A 16674-nucleotide genomic window follows, 5' to 3' on the forward strand; every position below is an offset into this window, starting at 1 on the left:
CCAAGGCAAGACAGACTGTCCCCCAGGTCCACAACATCAGCTGTGTCAACTACAGCCACGCACCCTACAGAGCAAGTACAGCCAAACTCCCGGCAAACTTGTCCACATCCAGGGTGCATCTGCACACCTCAGCTTCAACATCCCATGCACCAGCCACATCAACGTCCACCTGAGATAGCTGCAAGGGATCACTGTGTGCTGCAGGATGACCTTCACACTCCTCACATACACTCAGGAGGCAGTCCACAACCCCAGACCCCAAAATCAACCTTGGACGTCTGTCATCCAAGACCCCGTTGGGCCAACTCTATGTATCCAAACTTGCCCTGGCCACCATTCTTCACATCCACCAAACTCCAGTATGAAGGAGATGCTTCTCCCACCTGGCCAAACATACCTGGGACTCCCTCCCCAGGAACCTCCACATGAGCCATGACCTCTAGGCCTTCATCATCCTCTTCCTAATTGGTATGTCCACAAAGTATTGCAAGCCCCCCCTCAGCAGCTTGAGGCCATCAGGGGTGAGTATTGTGCTCCCAGTCTGTATTGGATGATACATTGTGACCCATGTGTGTCCTGTACCGGACTCAGATCCCAGGATATGGATGGCTGGAGTTAGTTCAACACTCAGGCATAGTTTGACATTTCCCCACAAGTATGTTGTGGACTCATGCAAAATGACTGCAACATCTAATTAAAGCAATTTAGTTTTATTCTCGGTGGGGTGCTATACCGTGTGGTTAGAATCCAAAGTTCACAGGGGGAAATGGGATCCTTGGCATTTGAAGTCATCAGAGTCCAGACCACAGTGTTGGTCATCATTGGTCAGACTGTGACCAGCAAGTCCAGGTGGCAGAGAATGTCAGTGAATGGGGTGCTACTGTTACGCATGAAGGCCAGGTGCCAGGCCAGGTGACCTGGGAGATGTGGATGGTCCGCTGACTCTCACGGTCTTTTCTGTGGACGACCCACCTTCCTCGCGGGACCCTCATATGCAGGCCCTAACGATGCTTGGGACGCTCCGTCGGACGAATCCTCCTCCTCCTCCCTCCCTGTGGCTGGTGGTGGTCTTCGCATGGTGGCACAGGGAGGGTTGCCCATGTTGTCGGCGATCCGACGGAGTGAACGGCTTATGTCCGTTTGCACCGCCAGGAGCTCAGCCAGTCTTGCCTCCATCCGTCCTTGGTGTTGTTGTTGACTGGCGTGTTGCTCAGCCTGCTGGTTTTTAATCTCTGTGAGGGTCTCCACTACCTGACTGATGGCCCTGGTGTCACGCCGGTATGCCTCCATGATGTTGCGTACGTGTGACATACCGGTCCCTTCAGCTGGCTGGTCAGGTTCTCGCCTCCGCCTGCCTCCACTTCCACCACCCCTGCCCACACGAGCCTGGCCTGCTGTTGTGAGCACATCGGGTCTACTTAACCCCTGAGGGATGGTAGTTGCGGTGTTGTCTGCCTCCTCCTGGGTGCCCGGCGAACCTTGTCCCTCCAGGTCAGACTGGCTCAGTTGTTCAGTGCGGGCAGGGCTCCTGGGTGTCTCCTGGGATGTGGCAGGAATGGGGGTGGTGCTTGGCACAGATGTACCTGACGCAGGTGCTGCAGGGGCCTGGACACCAGAGGGTCCAGGTGGGTTGGGGTCATCCACGGAGTGTTGAGAGGCGACACTGCTGGTGGGATCAGATTCCTCCCGAGCCTGGGACTGTGATTCTTCCCCCCATTGTTGGGGGAAGATCTATGACGTTACCCTGTGTGTGATAAAGAGACTATGTTAATGCTGTTTCATGCGACATCCATGTTTCATACATATTCAAGTTGGCACAGTTCCTCCAGGTAGTTGTATGTGCCTAGCATTCCCCTCAATGTTCACTTGTGGATGGGTATGTTGCAGGGGAACGATTGAAATGTTTGCCAGAGTGTTTGACATGTAGAATTTAGGCTTGGATGCATCTTTGGCTATGGATTGATCTTGTTGTGTCACATGTCCATTGTGAGAGTTGGTAAATCCATTTTCTGCCCCGGGGGTGTGTGCTTGTGTAAGGGGTGTGTGTGACAGGGCCTTCTCTTGGGTGTAGTGTAATTTGGCAGTGGGTCTCCCAGGTGATGTATCTGACCCCTCATGGAGCATGCTGCCATGACAGTGAGTGTGAGTTCCTGTCCTAGATATCTGAGGTCCCCTCACCACCAAGCAGCCCCCTGTGTGATCGGATCCGCTGCCTACACCCGTGTCAGCCGCCTGCATCCCGGCTGTGTGCTGTGTTGCCTGGTTACCTCCGTTTTGGCCGCTTTTGCCACTGCATGATTGTATTTTTGTTGTACACCTAATCCCTTTTTCTTTCTGTACCCCTGTGCTCTTACCCTTTCTTTTTCCCATTGTGCCCCTTTTTCTTCTGTTATCCCCCTCCCTCCGTGACCGTCTCCGTTTTCTCCCGCTGCTTTCTCCCGCCGCTGAGCCCCGTCCCCTTCACTCCCATTGGCCGCCCCGCTCCCACCTCCCAGAGGCTCCTCCCTCCCTCTGCCCCTCATATGGAGGCCGTGCAGCAGACGTGCACAGTGGGCGTGCCGCTGGCGCCGAAGTCGCGCATAAGGCAAGCCCGTCTGCGCCCGTCTGCGCCTGGACCGCGCCCAGCACCAGAACCCCTGGCCCATGCCGAAACTAGAGAACTCGACTGAGATACGACTCCGCCGTCCTCAATGCACTCAACACCGGACGACCACCAGCCTGCTACCGAGCCGCCCCGAAGCGCACCCACGGACCCTTCACCTGTCAGGCCTGCAAATTCACCTGCCTACTAACCTGCCCCCCACCCGCAGAACCAAACAACAACCACCTCAAGTGCGTCCACAAGCACACTGTCGAACTCTGGGACCTCCTTGATAGGACAGCACCAGACGTCGCCTTCCTCACGGAAACCTGGATAAACACCTCCTCAGCCCCCAACATCGCCATAGCCATTCCGGACGGCTACAAGATCACCCGGAAGGACCGCGCCAACAAAACTGGGGGAGGAATCGCCATCATCTACAGCAGAGGTCTTCAAACTTTTGGATGCCGAGACCCCCCTGTCAACATTTTGAGGCGTAAGGACCCCCTCCTGACAAAAATGTCTAAACCTGTTGACTAAATTGCGTGGGATGAAAATGTAAATGAGGTTATGTGATGCCGCGTATTTTGGGATAGCATTGCTTCATTATTTTGATATTTGTTACACACAGTAACGCTGAGGAAAGATTTCACCCAATCAGTACCCATTTATAACCAAAATAAAGCAATTATCATCAGAAAGATTTCAAGTCAACCTTTGTGAAGGGCCTTCCACTCTGCAGCAATACGTGCTGCCACATTAGAAGCTCACCTGGCCCTGACCGGAAGAAGCAGGGGTCCCTTAAAACCCTGGCGTTTTGTGTAGAGTTAAGCCATTTACCCATGCAGCTTTCCTCTCACCCCCTCCCTTCCATCCCTCTCTCCTCTCCTAACCCCGGATCCCTCTCTCACTTTGCAGGTCATTTTCTTTCACCCCTTTTTACAACTTCTGAACTCTCCCCATTCAACCTCTCACTTCACCTTTAATCACCTCTTGCCATTCTGTCCTTTCACTGCCCTCATCTCTAACAGTCTCTCACATTTATCTCATGGCCTCTCTGGCCCTGTCACCTCCCGTGCCCCTCAGCACTTCTCATTCACCTCGTCTCTTCATTCAAATTTTTGTCTATTTGTATCTTACACCTCTCCAGTCCCCCCATTCCTCTTTCACATCTCCCCTTTGTTCTAACAGAAGCCCTCACCTTTGGATCACACTCACTTCTTGCGTGTCCACACTTCTCTTCGGCAATTCACATTTCTCCTCATCCCTGACCTCTTCAATCAAATTCTCTCACTCCCTTGCTGTCCTCTCTCATTTTGGGTGCGGATGCAAGTTCAGAATGGGATGAATGAATGTATGATTACAGATGGGCTTGTTTGAGTGAGTTGCATATTGAGTAGTGAGGGGGACAGGTGAGTGAAGTGTCACATGAGTGCAGGATGTGTAGTGTACTCGTGTGACTGCAGGTTGAGGTATAGTGTGAGCAGGACAAGTGCATTTTGAGTGCAGAGTGATCACTGAGTGCAAGGTGAGCGGGTGAATGGTGCAAGTGCATGGTGATCAGTGTGAGTGCATTGTGATCACTGTGAGTGCAAGGTGAGTGTGACAATAAAGGGCGAGAATGAGGAATGAGTTGTCTGAATGCAGGGTGCATTCCCAGACCCATTAAGTAACTCAGCATGTTATTGACGGGGGCGTAGACTTTAAGATCTAAGTTAAACTATTGCGGCATTAATCGGGGATCGAGGGTGAAGGAAAGAAATAATGTGCTGAACCTGCAACAAACTTCCAGTCCTATGGTTAGGGTTACCAGCAGATTATTTTGATGGCCCAGTCGGTACAAAAAAAAGCAGTCACCTAAAGCGGTATTTTCAGCGCTTATCTGTGCATACTTCCCAGTGCCGGCTTTAGTGCTGGTGGTGCCCTGTGCGACAATGTTTGTTGGTGCCCCCCCAATGACCACCCCCACCACGGATTCTCTCACTAGCACCCTTTAACAGTGACCAAGTCTCCATAACCACACTCTCTCAGATGCATTGAATTAGTTATATAGCGCCACTCATACCAGTGTAGGGTGTCCGAGCACTTTGCATCACACACACATTACACAGAGACAATCAATCATATGTGTGTAAATCCGTGTGAAATGTTACATGAGCCAAAGGACTGAAAGTGTAGGAGTCACATGTCATCCATACTGGTAGGCAGTATAGTTTAAGAGTGCTTGGTGTGGAGAAGCACAAACTCAGAGTCGAAAAAGAAACAGCATAGTTGGGAGTTTTCTTTAATAATAAGAATCGATTTCTAGCCAAATTAACCCTTTTTGCAACATTAATCAATGTTCTAATAATGTATACTTTGCAGTCTGTATGCTGTTCTAGGATGAAAGTTAATATTTATTTATTTATTTATTTTTAGCATTTATTAAGCGCGAACAAGTGCCCGCAGGCGTCTCGGCGCTGTACTTTGGTTGCTCTCCTGAATGATCTTATGAATTTTTCAGAGGTTAAATAATAGCTCACTATTCTATATTAGGACTTTAAGTTATAAATTGCAAGTAACAAAAGGATGTCTCTTTTGAAAGCAGTAACCTGCTGATCTCTTCACATCATACGCACTCTGTAATCTACTTGGTACACGTTCTTTGCAGCAGGCACATTAACCCTCTGCACTAACATCACCTAAGTCAAAACCTCAACTATACAAAATTCTGATCTCTCTCCAGGAAGATAATTAATCACACAAGTTATCTTGACATTTATGTGAGGCCTGGTAATTGCCGGGGAAAGAAACGCTGCAGCAGGTGCCTCAAAAGCACAATAAACTTTCACACACGGCGCCCCCAGGAAGCCAACTTTGTATTCCTTTCCATGAAATGCATTCTCACACTAAGGCAGTGAATGTAAAATCCAAATGTAAGGAATAGGCACAGTGGGGACCCAGGGGGTACTGGAACCAGCAAAAAAACCTAAGCCTCTGTAACCAGTTTGCAAAGGGATGTAAAAATGCAAATGGTCTTTAAAGACCTGTGAAAAACACGGGGGTGCCAGAGATAGGAATCCAGACACTGCCCAGCTGAGCCCCCAGCAGCTCAAGTTTCACTGCAGCAGCCCGGGCTGAGACACAGGACGGGGGAAGTGTGGGGGGGGGGCTGAAGCCCTTGGGCCTGGGCAGAAGTGTGACTGGGAAGGCGAGACCCCCTTTGCATCACTCCACGGCCCCCCTGGGGGTCGCGCCCCACAGTTTGAAGACCCCTGATCTACAGGAACACCATCAGCATCACGACCAACACCGAAGATACTCTCTCCACCGCCGAACACCTACACTTCCAGATCCACACCGACCCCAGACCACCCTCAGAGGAACGTTCATCTACAGACCCCCCGGGCCCGCGCACACAATTCATCGAAACCATCGCCGACTTTCACAGCCCGCACGGCCTGGTATCACCAGAATACATCCTCCTAGGGGACCTAAACTTCCACCTTGAAAAAAAATATAGCAACACCACCACCCTGCTGGACAACCTCGCCAACCTCGGATTCAAGCAACTGGTGGACACGCCCACCCAACGCGCTGGCCACACGCTCGACCCCATATTCTCCGCCAGCAACCACGTCTACTTCAGCCACTCCACCAGAGTACATTGGACCGACCACAGCTGCATTCACTTCACCTTTAAGAAGACCAGTCCCACCACCACACGCAACAGATCCCCCGCAGATGCTGGAGCAAAGTCACCACAGACCAACTAACCACATCACTGAGCAAGAACCCACCTGTCAACACCCCTGACACCGACAACGCAGCACACAATCTCGCACAGTGGATCACCAACTGCGCCGACGACCTCGCTCCACTCAAGAACCCCTCAGGCAAGACCGGCAACAGAAAAACCTTGTGGTTCACAGACGCCCTCAAAGTCGCAAAGAAAACCTGCATAACCCTCGAAAATACCTGGCGCCACGAAAGGACATCAGAAAACACGACAGCCCTCAAGAGCGCCACCCGCGACTACCACCAGATGATCCGCACCACCAAAAGGACATCATTCAAAGAGCGGCTGGACAACAACACCCACAACAGCAAGGAACTCTTCAGCATCATCAAAGAGCTCTCCAACCCCAGCGCCAGCAACAATGACATCACACCATCACAAGACCTCTGCAACTCCCTCACCACGTTCTTCCACCGCAAGATCATAGAGATACACGACATCTTCGGACCCCAGACTCCGCTTCCAGCCGCCAAACCTACGACCGCCACCACCACCCCCAGCGCATGGACACCCATCAGCACTGAAGACACCACCCACGTCATGAAGACCATCCACTCTGGCTCCCCCTCCCACCCATGCCCTCATCATATCTTCAACAAGGCCAACACCACCATTGCACCCCACCTACGCAACGTCATAAACAGCTCCTTCACGTCAGCTTCCTTCCCTGAGATCTGGAAACACGCAGAGATCCACGCCCTTCTAAAGACAGCGGACCCCAAAGACCTCAAGAACTTCCGCCCCATCTTCCTCCTCCCCTTCCCGGCTAAAGTCATCGAGAAAACCATCAAGAAACAGCTGACTACATTTATCGGAGCAAACAACTCGCTCGACCCATCCCAGTCGGTTTTTCGAGCCAACCACAGCACCGAGACCGCCCTCATCGCAGCCCCCGATAACATCAGGACCCTGATGGACAACGGAGAAACAAACGCTCTCATCCTCCTGGACCTTTCGGCAGCCTTTGATACCGTCTGCCACCGCACCCTAATAACTCGCCTCTACAATACTGGGATCCAAGGAAAGGCCCTGGACTGGATCACCTCGTTCCTCTCCGACAGAACCCAGAGAGTACGCCTCCCCCCTTCATCTCCGCGGCCACCAAGATCATCTGCGGCGTACCCCAAGGCTCCTCGCTCAGCCCAACCCTCTTCAATATCTACATGAGCCCCCTCACCGCCATCGCACGCAAACACAACATCAACATCATCTCTTACGCCGATGACGGCAACCTAATACTCTCCCTCACCAAAGACCCAGACACCGCCGAAACCAACCTCCAGGACGGAATGAAAGATGTCGCTGAATGGATGAAGCACAGCCGTCTGAAGTTCAACTCGAACAAAAGGGAGGTCTTAAGCCTCGGACAATCCCCATCCGCCTGGGACGACTCCCGGTGGCCCACAGCGCTGGGCACCACACCTACACCCACGGACCACGCATGCAACCTGGGATTCATCCTGGACTCCTCCCTCATGATGACCAAGCAAGTCAACGCCATCTCGTCCGCATGCTTCAACACCCTGCGCATGCTCCGAAAGATCTTCCGGTGGATCCCCACCAAAACCAGAAAGACTGTCACCCAAGCCCTCGTCACCAGCCGTCTGGACTACGGGAACGCCCTAGACGCAGGAACCACAGACAAACTCCAGAAACGTCTCCGGCGCATACAGAACGCCTCCGCAAGACTCATCCTCGACATCCCTCACCACAGCCACATATCTGACCACCTGAGGAACCTGCACTGGCTCCCCGTCAACAAGAGGATCACGTTCAGGCTGCTCAACCACAAACACAAGGCACTCCACAACATGGGCCCAGAATACCTCAACAACCACCTCTCGTTCCACACCCCCACCGGCCAGCTCCGCTTCGCCAGCCTCACCCTCGCCACCGTCCCACGGATTCAGAGAACCACCACCGGAGGAAGATCGTTCTCCTACCTGGCAGCCAAGAAATGGAACTCCCTCCCCACACACCTACGACGGACCCAGGACCATCTCACTTTCAGGAAACACCTCTAGACCTGGCTTTTTGAGCAGTAGCAGCACCCCCCTCCCCTCAGCGCCTTGAGACCCTCACGGGTGAGTGGCACGCTCTATAAATGTTCTTGATTTGATTTGAGCTTGTGGTGTTGGTGTTTGTGTTTACAGTGGTCACAGGAGGGCCTTGTGCTGCCTACAGCAGGACCAAGTGTCAGCTACCTTGTCAGTTCTTAGCCAGTCCCTGTGCATTGAGTATGGTGCATGGGTATGTACCTGGGCCATATGGGCTGAGGGCAATGGTGTCTGATTCTGAGTTGAACAATGCATTTTGTGAGCCCCCCCTCCCAGCATCCCGGACATCCAGTCTTGTGTTTGTGGTTCGTGTAGCCTGAGACATGGCATGGCCTTGCGTTGTGAATGGGGCATACACATGTTGGTGGCATGAGCGTTGTTTTTGAGTGTGGTTGTGTCCGGTGAGGGCTTGGGGGTAGTTGCGTGCATTTGTGGAAGTTGGGGTGGGGATGCCATTTCCCCCATGTTACGTAAGTTGTTTGTGTACTCACCAGGCTCGGCAACTCCTTCGACTCCGTGTACTCCCACCGGCGGAAGCAGGGCCATCACCTTCTCCTCCCAGGGATGGTAATGTTCCGGTCTGCGGGGCAGCCCACCTCCAGTGATGTTGCTCTGGGCGTAGTCCTCGTTCATTTTGTGCTTGACTGCCCTCCGCAGATCGTACCACCTGGCTTGGCATTCATTCCTGGTCTTTCTGATGGGCGCAACAGCATTCACCCGATCGGCGATCCGCTGCCACAGGCGTGTTTTTCCGGCTATGCTGGTCTGTCTGACCAATGTTCCAAAGAGCTGTGGCTTGACTCTGATGACTTTGTTGACAAGGATGTCCAGCTCCTCCCTTGTGAACTTTGGATTCTTGCCTGTGGGCATGGTGTGGGGTGAGGGTGTGGATGGTTGTGGGTGTGTGGGTGTGAATGTGAAGGTGTGGGTCTGAATGTGAAGAGGGGGTATGTGTGAATGAGTGTGTGTGAAGGTGTATATGTTAAGGTGTATGGGTGCAGTAGTTGTTGTGTGGTCTGTAGTGTCAGTGAGTCTGTTGCAAAGGCTCATGGTTTGTGTGTGAGTGCCCTTTTTATTGGTCCATTTGTGGGTGGGCCTGAGTTTGAAATTTTGGTGGGTGTGTTATAAGAGGTGGTTGTGAGTTTGGGCCTCTGCTGCCTGTTTGGATGTGCCAGGTCAGTCATTTTAATGTTTTTTCTACTGTAGACGTGTTTTGTGGTGTTGTGCGATTCGAATTGACCCTCCTTGTGCTGTTTTACAGTGTCCGGGTTCAGTACGAGTCATTTTCACGTATGTAAGGCGCGTACATACGCGATGTTGTTGTACCGTGCTCGCATACGCAATGTTGTTGTAAGGTCCGTACATATGTGATGCTGGGGGACGGGGCTGGGGTACGGTGCGTACAAGTACGGGGCTGGGGTACGTTGTGTACAAGTACGGGCCTGGGGTACAGTGCTAGGCTACGGTGCGTACAAGTACAGGGCTGGGGTACGGTGCTGGGGTACAGTGCGTACAAGTACGGTGCTGGGGTACGGTGCGTACAAGTACGGTGCTGGGGTACGGTGCGTACAAGTACGGTGCTGGGGGACGGTGCTGTGTTACGGTATGTACAAGTACGGGGCTGGGGTATGGTGTGGACATGGGGGGGTACGGTGCTGACATAGGGGGGTACGGTGCTGACATATGGGCGGATATATGCGGTGCGGAGGGGGGGGCGGTACGACTCGAATCCCGGGCACAGGTTTACCCGGGATAAGGGTGCTACGGAGTTCGCTACGGACGGGACTTTATTGGGAAGGGCGGTACGGATCGTACTTGTGCGGTCGGACTTCAGTTTTACGATTTGTACGTAAAACTGTCCGGGTACGTCTCGTAGACCTTTCCCCTATACGATTCGTATGTATTTTTCACGCACGAATCGTACTTCACAGGTGGGACGGTCCTTGTACGGTTCGTACATAAAAAAATACAGATACGAGTCGTACGGGAAAATTTTTTACAGGATCGGAATCGGCACCTAAATGGGAGCCCATGATGGTCACAGCTAGTGACAAAATAAACCATTTTAAATAGTCATCAATTTAACTTAATTTTTTTTAAAACTATTTAAAAAAGCTTTAGCAAAACAAATATGTCTGACCTGCATTTATAGCACTGACTGGAAAAATTGTTTAAAGCCTGCTGCTGTAAATATTAACAGAAATAATTGTTTTCTTTATACAATGCATTTATGGCATGAAAAATGGAATGTGTGTTGATTCTTGGATTTTGAGATGCATTTATTGCAGTTCACGCATTTACATGGTGGCGGAATGGAAATACCAAACAGCCAATAGGATGAAGTGAGAGAGAAACTCTTCATTCACATTTTTCAGAGTCACAGTTGAGACTTTGTATATTCTACTGACTTGGTAACAATAGGTCTTGCCGACAATTGTGCTCTTAAGTTGGAACTAAAACGAATATGCTTTGGGGAGTTCTTCCTACCCCAAAATAGAATTGTAAGTGTATCATATTTAGTTAATTAATATTAATATAAAAGAATTGTATTGTTTTTTAGAAACGATAATGGATTATTTTACTTTAGTTTTGTTTTAATGATTGTAATACAGTTAGCTAAAAGAAAATAGGGAATATAATTAATTTAGTACAAATACAGAAACACTAAAGGTAAGGGTTGATTCTAGGTTAAAATAGTTTAAGCCAGTAATATAACCAATGACATTTTTATGGTTATTTAGATGAAAAGAAATACAAATTAATTTTAAAAAAAAGAAAGCAAGGGTAAGTGATAAAATAAAAACAATCATTTAAAAAACATAAAATGAACACTAAAACACAGAATTACAGGGAAATAATTAATCAACAGAATGCCATGAATGATATAGATGTAAGGATGATGTTATGGAGTTCAGGCAGTTGTAAAACCTATTTAAAATGTATTTTGGGGATTAAGGGTCCCATGATGTAGTATACTTGATAGTAGCCACTAAAAGAAACACAAACACAAGAGAAACAAAGATTTTCTATAGTGGGATCTAATCCTTACTAAATTATCTTATGTAATATTTGAGGTGTTCTCATCCTAAATGATTTTTAATCGTTGTGCTATTTTGAATAAATGTTCATGATTTGTTCCAGTGATGATGGATCTGCAACAGGATACTGTAATATCCTTTAAGTCATAAAAAATATCAATACCTTTCTTATCAATGAGGTTCAGAAGAAGAATATTTGAATATACACATTAATCTTACATTGTAAAGTTGGTGATGAAAGCAGTCTTTGGTAATTCAACTTCAAATTTTGCCTCCCTGGAGCCATTAGCCCTGTTGACCACTTTGCTGGTAACAATGTTATTGGCAAATCGAGAGGTCACCTTGCAGTCCACATGCAGGCTGTAGATATCAATGTCATTCTAAGAGAAAAAGTAGATGAATTTAACAATTCTTTTTTTCTAATGAAAACATAGATTAGACATTCACTGGTTATACTGAAAATACCACCAGAAAAAAATATTTTAGGTCAAGTGTAAGCATTATAGATCATCTTTAACATTGATTTAATAAGAAATTGTATAATTAAGAGGTACAACTCTCCTTCTTAAACTAAACTAAGGATTCTTGAATGCCCACACATAAGCATTTAAAGGGAAGAGATTAGAGGATAAAGACAGAGAGGGACCAGAATTGCTAAGCCCTTGCAAGGCGAAGCAAGGCAACACATTGGCTTAATTGAGATTTACTCAGCCACGCAAAGCCACCTTGCATGGCTCTGCATAGCTTAGTAAATCCAGAATAATGGAAGCAAGCGCAAATTGCTGCCTTGCATTACTCTGTATTGGGAAGGTATTCCATGCATCTACTCATGGATTTTGAGCAAGCCTAGTTTTACTATGCGTTGTAAACCTTGGATTGCGCCAAATTGGTGTACCTTGCCAACAAAGGAAAAACAAAGAGAAATATCTTCATTTCTCCTCTGCATTTTCTCTTTGTGAGTGTGCTGCATTCTACAGCACAGATAGAAAGAGGATATTGCCTCTGAGGATTGTTTTAGTTAAGGATGGTGTCCCTTTCTTCATAAAATAAAATCCTATCTGTAATACAGGTAACACTGCATTATGGGCCAAGGGTGCCTGTGTTGGTGCTAGGCAGCACTCAGTGCACCAGCGTAGGGAGATAGCAGAAAAGCAACATATCTCAGTAGACATGGCGTATTCCTTCTCTCTCCCTGTCACACAGTTCAGCATAACAAGCTGTGTTGCCTTACATTTTGATAAATCTGGCCTGTGATCTCTAACTTTTCAATGGATACCAAGATAAATAGGCACTTAGCCCAATATTCCCATCAATCTACAAATCCTTATATGGAAGCAAATTCCTGTTTGCACCTGAATCAGGGTTATACTTTGGGCACTAATTGTGCCTGCCTGCTTTTGTTTGTCCACATGGTTTCCTTCAGGTAAGATCTGGGTCAATTTATGTGGGCAAATAGTGCATCTTGCAATGGGGAAAACAAGTGCAATTAGTGTTTTGTATCCCATTCTTGGTATCAAATTTAGAATTGTGAGGTAATAGATCACCTCCTAATTGCCACACACTTTGAGCATGTGGTATTTTTTCACATGTTTTTTCTTCAGGCATCAGAATTACCCCTCTATGTACCCTAAAAACTTCTTTACATTGATGACATACATTTTCCATGCACATATTTTCTTCTGAAATTAGTACTGTCTCTATGGACCAGTAAAGTGTACTTTGTATTTTATCAATTACTGTGCTTTCACCTGCTGTAATTTTCTTCTTTTGTTCTTCTGCTTCTCAGTGACTGCCTGCAATCCTTCTCACAATCTTTACCTCTACAAATCTATAAATCACTTTGATTAGGATGGCGGGCGGACTTATGTCCACCCGCCACCCTATCGGAAGTGGGATCGACCGACTAGCCCTCGGTGGTCCCGCCATAGGGATTACGATGCGACTGCCTGCAATGCAATCGCACTGTCTATTCTATGCATTGCAGCGGGTGCTGCAGGCACCCGCCGCAAAGCTAAAAATACACCCTGTACATATTCCTGCGCTACATGGCTAGCACTATGCGGTGCCTGACATAGGGTGCAGGGATATGTAGGGGGGCACCATAGGTGCCCCCCAGTGCCAACATAAGAGGGCCAAGAGGGAAGGGGGGCCTGCTACAGGCCCCCAAATTCCCTCTTCACCTGCTTGTTCATGGCGGGTTAACCTCCATGAACAGGCGGGCAGAAGGGACATCGTAATCCCCATGGCGGTGCCCGGTAGCCACAGCCACCATTGTAAGGAATACGGCTCCCTCCGCCACACCAGTGGGCTTAAGGTGCCCGCTGGATGCGTGGTGGTCGGTCTGTCTGATTATTTGTACCCCCATGGTAAATTAGCTTATTCTTAATTGGTATTTTAACCTAGCTGTAAGACCCTTACACATGGTGTAGATAGTGCTACCGGGGCCTAGAAGTTAAATGCCACATGTGTACTGCAGCACCTATTGTGCCTTCCACTAGAGTGGCAGTGCAAGCATGACTTCAGACCTGACCCTGTAGCCTTTCTGGTGCAGTGTAAAACCTGCAGTACAACCTGCTAAAAGAATTATGTCTGACAGATAGAAATCTCCCTTTGCATTATTAGAAAGTCACACCTATGTTAGCCTTGTAGCCACAAGGTGGGGAGCATGCTATTTATGAGTGAGACAGGCAGCAATGTTCCTACAGTGACAAGATGATAAAAGCTATTTTCACTGTAAAGAGGATTTGGCTGTCCCATATAAAAACAATGGGAAGCAAGATTGAAGATAAATTGTGATATCTCCATGTTGGGAGCAGCTAGAGATATGATTGAACCACTATTTCTAATATTTATTAAAAGCCCCACACAATGGTGACGATGGATTAATAAAACATGTACAGGAAACCATTTCCCTAACTGAATCTCCTGCAGGCTAATATGTATTATCACTCAAGTACTTGCCCAACCAGGATTACACCTGAAGATGTGTGAAAACTGTTCCCAGAGCAGTGACAAAGTTATGGGTTTAGAGAAAAGTGTTTTGTTTACCTGTCAGGAAAACCTGATGGGGTGGGCCCAGGTAATCCATCTTCTTCAAATTCGCATTCAATGTTGTAAGTAAATGTTAGGAGACACTTAGTAAGGCCCTAGGACTTGTCCTCCTAGTCAGGCTGGTACCAAACCTAGTAGTGTGAAAGATATTCCCAGAACAGGTTTAGAGGGTCCACATCACCCCAGCCACACCTCTGGGTGGGTGTACAGGCACTTCACAAGGAGAGACTTGTTTCCCTTCTTGGAATTTGAGAGTAGAGGGATTATTCGCAGTAAGTGGTGGGTAGGGTTACCCCAGGAAGTTTTTCCTCCACTGGCTCCGGAGAATACACGAGTCATCTCCTCCCACTAGCTGGTGCCAGTCACAAATGTGGCAGCTGCCAAAGAACAATTTCTGACATTGTATAAGAACAGAGGTGTTTGGTCCTGCTGTCTGTGGCTTGAGAGGAACCCTGAGGGACTGGACCTGCCCCCACTTGTATCCATGACAAAAAAGTGGACTCTGAGGGTTGTTTGGCTGACCTCCTGTGTAGTTACATTAACCCCGGACGTAGTACTCCGCTGCATGCTTCATGGTTTACGAAGTAGACGCAGCAGGCAGCGCTACGCACACGCCAGGGTGAAGCAGAGCTGCCTGCCGCCCGCCGCCCGCATCCCGCCCGCCCTCATTTTAAAATACGGTAAACTATGATAAAAAAAGGATAAAATGCCTTACCTGCAGTGCGGCATCCCGGGGCTCCCTCTTCCTCGTTGACGGCAACTTCTTTTCACAAATGCATATGTGTGGACGCCCGCGCATGCGCATTTCTTGAGAAATGCGTATGCGCGGGCGTCCGCACATGCGCATTTGTGAAAAGAAGTTGCCGTCAACGAGGAAGAGGGATACCCGGTATGCCGCACTGCAGGTAAGGCACCCACTACGCCCAGGGTTAAGTTACATGCCCACAGCAAGCTTGCAAGAGACCTTCTTCCTGAAGTACATAGCTGACTACTACCAACTGGACCTGATCAGGTCTCTGGTGGTGACCTCTGTTCGAGTGAGTCTTAACATTCAAGTGCTGTTCGAAAGGTTTTGGGACCCTTGGTTGTGTCTAGCTGTTCTTCTACTACAATCTCCAAAAGGCTAGGGCTAAGAAACATTTTAGACCTCTAGAACTACAGAGGACTTGGATGTACGAATGTATGTGGAAAGTAGATTTCCATAGAATTTTAAGCAGAAAGATTACAAACAATCATTAAGGAAGAACTCCAATCAACTTCAACAAAAAGTAATATACTAACAAGGATCCTTTAGAAATATTTACATCAGTCAATACTCTTATTTTGAACAGTCCTTTGGAGTTAGGTGACATAAAATAGAGGTATATTATTTTAAGAATCACAAAGCAAAGTATATCTTCTCGTTTAAATGGAAAGCAAAAACAGGTTTATTCATTGACCCAGCTATAGCTATTGATCATAATTGATCAGATTACATTTCGACTAAGAGTACACAATGCAGGTATCAAAAACAGAAAGCCGGTACCTCAGGAGTAGCAGCACTGAATGGCACCAGGACGAACGTGGCAAAAAGCAGCAGTCCTAACGCGTGGCCCTCCATTTTCAAATGTAGGTTTCTTGCTGCAGATCCTGCTATTTTGTTAAATAAATAAATCAGTGGCGTGGGTGTACAAATACTGTTTAAACATTAATCCCACTGTTTGCAGTGGCCCCATTAGGCCCTCCCGTAAAACAACAGGACTTTGGTTTTAGCTACGTGTAATGCTAGTTTCCCTCAAACCGGAGGCCCGTGGTTCACCGTCAATATCAGTGAATAAGTTAATTCTGTGTAAATACTCATGACCTTAGGTACTGTTTACGTGAGCATTCCTGTAAAAAGAGTCCCATTGACTGGCGCCGCCTGAGGCAGTGATGTGAAGGGCGAAGTAAGATGTGAGCATGTTGTAACTAGGGGTGGGCGGAATTTGCGAAATCCACTTTCGCAAATTATCGCGAAAATGTTTAAAATTATCGCAAACAAGCGGAAATATCGCGAAGATGCGGAATTTTTTTCCCCGCATGTTCGCGAGATTTTCTGCATGGTTGCGGGTCACCAATTTGCCCATGTGGTTGCTCGCGGGCGCAGCCATCTTGTTTTGAGTTGTCTCGCGGTGCATGATCGCGAGAAGA

At 48.2% G+C, this 16674-nt stretch overlaps 1 protein-coding gene across 1 annotated transcript in view; it reads right to left on the reverse strand.

Annotated features, from left to right (window-relative positions):
* LOC146797518 (inter-alpha-trypsin inhibitor heavy chain H4-like) overlaps positions 1–16115 on the reverse strand; it is a 548934-nt gene extending 532819 nt beyond the window's left edge. The window contains exons 1-2 of the mRNA XM_085627617.1: positions 16031–16115; positions 11674–11834 (exon numbers count right to left, since the gene is read on the reverse strand). Of these exons, the coding sequence (XP_085483743.1) occupies positions 11674–11834; positions 16031–16105 (236 nt within the window). The 5' untranslated portion in view covers positions 16106–16115. The remainder of the gene's footprint in view (positions 1–11673; positions 11835–16030) is intronic.
* Positions 16116–16674: the final 559 nt, after the last annotated feature.

This window comes from Triturus cristatus, chromosome 9 (genome assembly GCF_964204655.1).
Source record: "Triturus cristatus chromosome 9, aTriCri1.1, whole genome shotgun sequence".
Classification (NCBI taxonomy): Eukaryota; Metazoa; Chordata; class Amphibia; order Caudata; family Salamandridae; genus Triturus; species Triturus cristatus.